This window comes from Ctenocephalides felis, unplaced genomic scaffold (genome assembly GCF_003426905.1).
Source record: "Ctenocephalides felis isolate EL2017-DRISC unplaced genomic scaffold, ASM342690v1 CF-g0.4_SCAFFOLD_03571, whole genome shotgun sequence".
Taxonomy (NCBI): domain Eukaryota; kingdom Metazoa; phylum Arthropoda; class Insecta; order Siphonaptera; family Pulicidae; genus Ctenocephalides; species Ctenocephalides felis.
The window spans coordinates 43,657,341-43,665,504 of NW_020539725.1; the positions used below are offsets into that span (position 1 = coordinate 43,657,341).

Below are 8,164 nucleotides of genomic sequence, written 5' to 3' on the forward strand. Positions count from 1 at the left end.
ACTGACAGAACAAAATAAAGTCCTTTGGTAGTTTGTTGCTGTGACACTTGACCCTTGTTATCTATCACGTGACCTAAGGTCAAATTTCAGACCTGCAGTCTGAATATTGTCAATATTTGAAATGGAATATTTCTAATCGTTATTTATTTTTCAATTTAATCATTTAGTACAAAATTACGTTAGACCCCAATAAAATATTATATATTATTTTATAAAATAATAGTTTGAAATTCAAATCTAAACAGATATAAGTTTTATTTTCATTATAAAAATAGATATAAAATTGACTATATAAAACTTAATGGAATGATTGAGAAATTTGTTATTATAATTTGATAGCTTGATAACGATACAATTTAGAAGTTATTTAAATCGCAAAACTGGTAGACAATCATGTAGCTGATTTAATTCAATTATTGAAAAATATGAACTGAATTAATAAACTTAAGTATTTTTAAACGATATTCCACATATTTTGTCTTTTATTATTATTAAAAACAATGATTTTCAATAAAATTAATTATGAAACTCTTGTTCGAAAAAGTATAAAATGAATAACGTACGAATAATGAGTGTATTTCAAGAAAAAAATGTTTCTATTAACTTCCCACAGAAGAGAAATTTTCCTATAAACTTAAACTATCAAAGAATTTTTTTTTTTTTATTTACTATGATTATAATTAATACACGTTAAAAACGATTTATTTCCAAAAATACATTTAATTTTTTAATGAGAATTGTTTCCAGCTCCTTCCGCTTAAAGCGCTTCTATCGTTACCTATGCTCTTGTTATATTAGGATTTCAAGTCGTTTAGTGTTCACTCTCAGCTCTCAGCTCTCACGCTTATCTTTGGTTAAATCAGATCTTGCTGTGCATTGTGTCACTTGTAGCGGTTTGTTCGATTATAATATTTTCACGAAACAATGAAAGTAATATTGAGAAACAAATAATACAGATGTAGTTGATTTCGTACATTTTATAGCAGTCTTCACGATGGCCGCCGGTCCGATAGCAGAAAGAAATCAAGGTAGTTACCAAAAGAGATTTTGAATTTATAGGTTATTCTACTAAATTTATTTACAAATGTTTAATGTATCTTTCATTTGCAGATGCCACTATTTATGTTGGTGGTTTGGACGATAAAGTCTCAGAAAGTCTTATGTGGGAGTTATTTGTTCAATCTGGGCCTGTTGGTTAGTGTTTTACAAAGGATCCAAACAATTTGACTGGGTGATCCAGTTGCTTATCGATCATTCTACATGTTTCTTTTTGTTCTTTACTCACACACACATAAATAAATAATTAAATATATATATATATATATATATATATATATATATATTTATATATACTTTTAAGTTTCCTTGTTTAAGTTATAAGCATTCTATAGTAACAATTGAAACAATTTGTTGCTGTTGAACTTTATTTATTTGCATATATTTAAATTGAATTGAGATGAAACATTCTTAGAATATCAATTAACAGTATTTAATTCAATACCAATATCTCACAAACTTAATTAAAAATATTTTTTTAGTGAATGTCCATATGCCAAAAGATCGTGTTACTCAAATGCATCAAGGATATGGATTTGTTGAATTTCTGGGAGAAGAAGATGCAGACTATGCAATCAAAATTATGAACATGATAAAACTTTATGGAAAACCAATTAGGGTCAATAAAGCTTCAGCACATCAGAAAAATCTTGATGTCGGTGCCAATGTGTTTATAGGAAATCTGGACACAGAAGTTGATGAAAAATTATTGTATGACACATTTTCTGCTTTTGGAGTAATTCTTCAAACGCCGAAGGTACCAAATGTATTATGTTATTATTCCTATACTTAAAACTATAGATATTGTCTTGAATTGTGCATGTAATAATATATGCTAGTTGCATTAGAGGTTTTGGCAACAGGGTTCAATTCTGCACTGCTGGCATATAATATTAAAATTAAAATAAATTGTATTCTGCATTTTGCTAGATAATGAGGGATCCAGACACTGGTAATTCAAAGGGTTTTGCATTCATAAATTTTGCTAGTTTTGATGCTTCTGATGCTGCTATTGATGCAATGAATGGTCAACATCTGTGTAATAGACCTATATCGGTATCATATGCTTTTAAAAAAGAAGCTAGGGGAGAGCGACATGGTTCTGCTGCAGAACGGTGAGTTTTAGAAATAAATAATTTTTACATGAATTAACATTTATTTATACATATGAAATACATACGAGGTGTGTTCAAAAAGTACCCGGAATTACTAATAATTAAATTTCGCGGGTCTGGAGTGTCTGATTGTCAAAATTTTTTTTTATTGTGTTGGTATACATGCCCCTAAAGTATGATGAAATTTTCAGCTATATTCACTGTTTACTTTGTCTGTGGTAGTCGCTAAGGTTCGACGTGTTTTTCTGAGCTCGGCGATTTTTACAATGGAAGAATTGAAAAGTCAAAGAATTTGTATTAAATTTTGCGTAAAAAATGAAATAAAGTGTTGCAAAGTGCAAAAATTCACCAGATATGGCTCCGTGTGACTTTTTCCTATTCCCAAAGTTGAAGAGACCCATGAAAGGACGGCGGTTTTCCTCGATTGAAGAAAATCGCTGAGAGTGCTCAAGGACATATCAAAAAGTGAATATCAAGGGTGCTTCGAAAATTGGAAAAAACGCTGGCATAAGTGTATTATATCTGGGGGGGACTACTTTGAAGGGGACCACATTAATGTAGACGAATAAATAAATATTTTTTTGGAAAAACGAAAATTCCGGGTACTTTTTGAACAGACCTCGTAATTTGTATATAAATTCTAATTAAGTAAAATTACTCATACAGTTTGCTAGCTGCACAGAATCCATTATCACAAGCAGATAGGCCTCATCAATTGTTTGCTGATGCTCCAACTGGTGGCATGGGTATGGCACCACCTCCTCTACCAGGCATGATGCCACCTCCACCTCCCTTACCCCATCAGGCGGTTGCAGCAGTGGCGGCGCATCATATGGCTTCAATGATGAATACTATGATGCCGCCTCCACCACCTGTAACACCAACACCGCAAGGTAGCCTTCATCCACCACCTCCCCCGCCAGTTCCTCCGCCGCACATGCAACCACCACCACCGCCACCGGCGCCGCCACGAATGATGCCGCCTCCGCCACCATGGCAACCTCAAGGGGGTAAGTATCTCATCAATGAGAAAATCGTGAGATTTCTTTTATATATGCTTATATTTTAATATTATATTGTTTGCTTTTGGGTATATGCTCATTTATAATTATTATGTTATCATTGTATTGTATACATTGTAATTATTATATGTTATTATACATTGCTCACAAACATTTGAGATAAAATAATATAAATTATTAAAGCCAATTTTTTTAAACTATTTGTTTTTATAATTTCAGGTCCTGGTGGCAATATCCTCCACCTCCACCACCTCAACATTTTGGAAGTAACTTCAATGGTCGTCCACCTCCACCACCGAATTGGAGACCACCCCCACCAGGATTCAGACCACCACCACCTCCTGGATTTAGACCGCCACCACCACCTCCAGGAAATAATTATGCTCCACCACCACAAAATTTCAATGATAACTTTTCTTACTGATAAAATCAACAATGTTAGACATATTTATATAAATATGTGAAGGGATAGCGCATTGGAATATGAATATGTTTTGAATGTGATTTGAACGAGTACTTTTGTATGTTATGCTGAATAAATAAGGTAAAGAACTGATTTTTTTTATATAAATATATTTAATTTGAAAATATTGACATATAATTTTAATATTGATTGATATATGTTTAATATGATTATTGTACTCTTCATTTAGCCGATAATTTGTTTTATATTTGATTATGCAATCACGTTTTTTTTCCTTTGCTTTTTCGTTTTGCATTGTTTGCTGGAGATTTAACTTCTTCTGGAATTTGTTCCTCCTGTCCATCTTGATTTTGGAGCATAAACTCATTACATATGTCACTACCCTTCTCCTCCATAAATATTGGTGGAATCTTTGGCGTAAACTCTTCTACTTGAGCCAAAAGATTTTCAGCATAACCCGGCGTTAAATAGCGAATAACTTCCTCTGGGAAACATGCATTAATGTTGGCAATGTACTCCATTAATGTACTACCTATAAATGATTCATAAAATTTAATAACTTATATATTTGATTTAATAATTTATATTATAATAATTTAATAATATATCAATAATTATTTAAAATTAACAATGATTTAATAATCAAGAAAAAACAGTTTAATTTATTTAACAGAATTTAGTCATTTTTAGACAGTTTTTGAATTTTTGATATCAATTCAAGTTTGCAAATATTTATAATTTCTTGAGGAAATTGAACATTTTTTGTTAAACTTTCAATTGTTTTTATGTATAAAAAATGATTTTTCTATGGTTATCATGCCTAAGATATCCTTTAATATCTGAAATTCATTTTATGTAGAATTGTGATCATTAAAAAAGTTGCAGAGAAATAATCTTATTTTGTTTACCTGGTTCTGCTGGTATTTCTTGTACTTTTTTTAGACCTCCTGTTGTAACAAATAATCTTCTTGCACGTTGATCATGTGGAAGAATTTTGCTATATTGTCCTAGAATGTATTTAAGTATGCTTGGTGGAGAATCATAGAGAAGCGGCTCGAGAGCAGGCAGATGTAAACATTTTTGTAAGCACAACTTTAGGGCACATTTACATTTATTTTGCAAATCTTCAGAACTACTGCCTTTATATGTAACTCGACTAATCGAGGAAAGATCCCAGCTAATGCAATATGGTTGCAGTGCTCAGGAGTATGTTTACCTACATACATATAAAGCATTCATAATATCATTGTAATGTGCACATGATATGTCAACAAAATAAAATAAGAATAATGAAATGTTACCGATATGACTCAGAGCCCAAACAGCAGCAGTAAGAACTCTATCAGGTTGTTCATCTGCAATAACAGCTGCGATGACAGTAACAACTTTAGCCGCTATTAACGATAAAGCTAGTTGCTCCGATTGTCCGGCAATATAACCAATTGCGGTTAGTACGGCCACTTGTACATCAGGGTCTGGCAATGCAGTGAGCTCGATCAATGGCCCGCAAGCTCCAGAATTTACAACCAGTTGGGCCAACTCCACGGAATGTTTCACGATTTGCCGAACCTCAACGATACAAATTATAAATATATCGACACTAAATGATAAAAGTATGAAATAGCATATTGTCTTTATCATATTCAATAAATACATACCAAATCGGCCGCATTTACTCTGATTAATCTGTCCTCACTCATTAAAAGATGTAATGCCACCGGAAATACTTCCGCTTCTACACAAGCCTCAGCTAATTGTTGACTGTGAGAAGCTATTTGTGCCAATGTTGACAATACACATCTTTTCAATTTGTTGTCTTGATTGGCAAGACACTTGCTAAGGAAAAGTATTGTACCGCTTTCAGCAATATTCGCTGCCAGCGAAGGGCTGTGTTTGGCTATTTCAGATAAAGCCATCGCGGCGCTTTGCTTTAGGCAAAGTTCTGGTTGTTGTAGATTCAATACTATTAATGGTACAGCTCCTTGGTCTACAATGGCCCTTGCTAGCTCTGGTGAATGTTTCGCCATGTGAGCGATGCAAGCCATCGCACTTTCTTTAACTGTTATATCAAAATCCTCCAGGCGTCCAATGGCATATTCTAAGCCACCACAATGTTGCACCATCTGATGGTAGTTATAATATTTGAGCCAATCATTGACAAATTTTCAAGAAAATATTATCAATTTCAAATTAATAACAATCGCCAAATTAATAAATCTAATTAATATTATGATACTTACTGTAGCCAATTGTGTGCCATGCTTGGCAATGGATCTCAGAGCGAGGAGCACCGCGCGCTTATAGTGCACAAGATGATTATCTGCCGATTGCAGCATCACTTGCACGATATCAGCATTTACAATACTCAGGGCAACTTTTTCACTATGTCCTGCAAGACGTGCAAGGCCCAATGTTGCTAGTTGTACCACTGAATTGTTCGTGTCTTTTAACAGGCTTGAAAGGATTGCAATTGCTTTGGCACTAATTAGGCACTGGACATTCGTTGCCCTAATTGCTAAGTCGGAAACCTATAAATAAATATTGATACCTGTTACAATCATAGTGTTAACTCATTATTGTTCTAACTTTTTTATAGTGCATTCGTTCTGGATGAAGAAGATATATTACAACAGTGAATATTATAAAAGTATAATAATATAACAACCATTTTTTTAAATTAATTAAGATTACTTTTCGGATCTTATTATTATTTCATTTATCAAATTCTACTTTTGTATATTATCAATCAGATATTTATACCGTTTGGACAAAGTTCAAACGAGCACGCTCGTATTGCTCAAATACGTTCAAAATTGTGCGTGATGCCATTTCTGTACTTATTTCAACATCAATAAAAATTTATATATAAAAATTTTGGTGACAAGTGACACATTTATAACGTTTTGTTTTTTTTATATAAAATTTATTTTTTATTGCAGAAACTGAACAAATAAATTCTACTGATATCGCTTTTTTTAAATTAGTATCTTAACTATTTTTCTCTCAAATAAGCATACTTTGCTGTTAAAACAGACTTTAGTATGAATTTTTCAAAACCAATTTAAAAGTCATTATTTTTTCTGGAAAGTTCAAATAATTTAAAGTAATATCTTTCCGATTTTATAATTGTAAGACTAAACAATTTCTTATTCAGCGACGATATCTCCGATTCTAAGTGCAAGGCTGATGGTTTTTGATATTAATTAATATTTTTTACAAATAAACAAATGGTGAAATGATATTCTTATATAAATATTATTATTAGTATTGAATTTTGTGATATGTGTGAAACGAAAATTAAATGTTAAATATGAACAATAAAACACTCAGATTTTTAACCCACACTTTATTTAATAATTACAAACGTTTCGAGATAATGGTATGCCCTAGCTTCAGGGTAATTTCAAAACAGTAAAAAATCAAATATAATTTAAATAAAATATTAAATAATTTATTAGTATATAGTTTTTACTGTTTTGAAATTACACTGAAGATGAGGCATACCATGATCTCGAAACGTCTGTAATTATTAAATAAAGTGAGGGTTAAAAATCTGAGTGTTGTATTGTTCATAATTAACATTTAATCATTAGTCAGTATAAATACAGTTATGAGAAAATCGTAAGCAACAAACAATTTGCTCAAAATATGTTTTTTTTCGTGACCTGATCCATAAATAATCGAAGTAAGCACAGGAAGTGGAAGTGGAAGTGGAAGTAAGCATATGTCATTTTATACTCTTTCTTTATCTATGTTTATACTCTTCTTTTATCTATGGACATCATCCATAAAATTATTAGTACGATCTGCTCTCACACTTATCTATGCGCTAATCCATACATAAAAAGGCAACGTGTGGAGGTTACCTGTCTAATGATTCGTTATTCCCGTATCTGTGGATAACGGATGTCACTTTTAGAGGTTGGTCATGAATGATTAGCCATAAATCACTCACTAGTAGAAGAAGTTGTTGTGGTTCATCACTTGAAGGAAAATTTTCTCATTCTTAGCTGTCGACCGATTTAAGGTTCTTGCAAAGGTAAGTGTTTTCACTTTTCATTTGTTGTAAAGATAAGTTATCTAATGATTAAAAAATGCGCGTGAGAGCTCTTGTGATACGCCGATGTATTCTTAAATGCATCTCGATTTATATTACATATAAATTTAGCTTTGTGTATCATTGTAGAGTTCTGTGAGGTGAAGATTATGAGATCTGAAGATAACTATTATACATTGCATGAAATATTCATATTTCATTTAACCGTATATTTTCTAATATAATTGTATATTTTTTCCAGGTGGTTTGCTCGTGTCGATATTACTTGTTTTGCTTTGTTTATGTGAGTATTGAAGTGCCCTTCTTTTATATTAACTATTATTATATCTATTTTAAAGTATAAAATTATCTAATGATTAAAAAATGCGCGTGAGGGCTTATTTGATATACGGTGCATTATTAAATGCATCTCGATTTATGTTTTACATAAGTTTAGCTTTTGTGTATCATTATTGAGCCCTGTGAGGTGAAGATTATGAGATCTGAAGAT

General features: G+C 31.9%; 2 protein-coding genes and 1 non-coding gene across 3 annotated transcripts; 2 read left to right on the forward strand and 1 right to left on the reverse strand.

Annotated features, from left to right (window-relative positions):
- The first annotated feature begins 844 nt into the window (after positions 1–844).
- On the forward strand, positions 845–3,735 carry LOC113384867 (splicing factor 3B subunit 4-like). The gene is made up of 6 exons (XM_026622634.1): positions 845–1,028; positions 1,111–1,194; positions 1,539–1,813; positions 1,987–2,171; positions 2,838–3,181; positions 3,413–3,735. Exons 1-6 carry the CDS (start codon positions 995–997, stop codon positions 3,655–3,657), a joined length of 1,167 nt encoding a protein of 388 aa, XP_026478419.1. The 5' UTR covers positions 845–994; the 3' UTR covers positions 3,658–3,735.
- Positions 3,736–3,877: 142 nt separating this feature from the next.
- LOC113386102 (sperm-associated antigen 6-like) lies at positions 3,878–6,446 on the reverse strand. The gene is given in 7 exon segments (XM_026623907.1): positions 3,878–4,149; positions 4,526–4,756; positions 4,759–4,833; positions 4,919–5,186; positions 5,276–5,740; positions 5,858–6,145; positions 6,378–6,446. Coding segments are annotated over 7 exon segments (1,668 nt in total).
- Positions 6,447–7,693: 1,247 nt separating this feature from the next.
- Positions 7,694–7,840, forward strand: LOC113387129. The gene has a single exon (XR_003368090.1). It is a non-coding gene; the product is annotated as a small nucleolar RNA SNORD97 (small nucleolar RNA).
- The last annotated feature ends 324 nt before the right edge of the window (positions 7,841–8,164 follow it).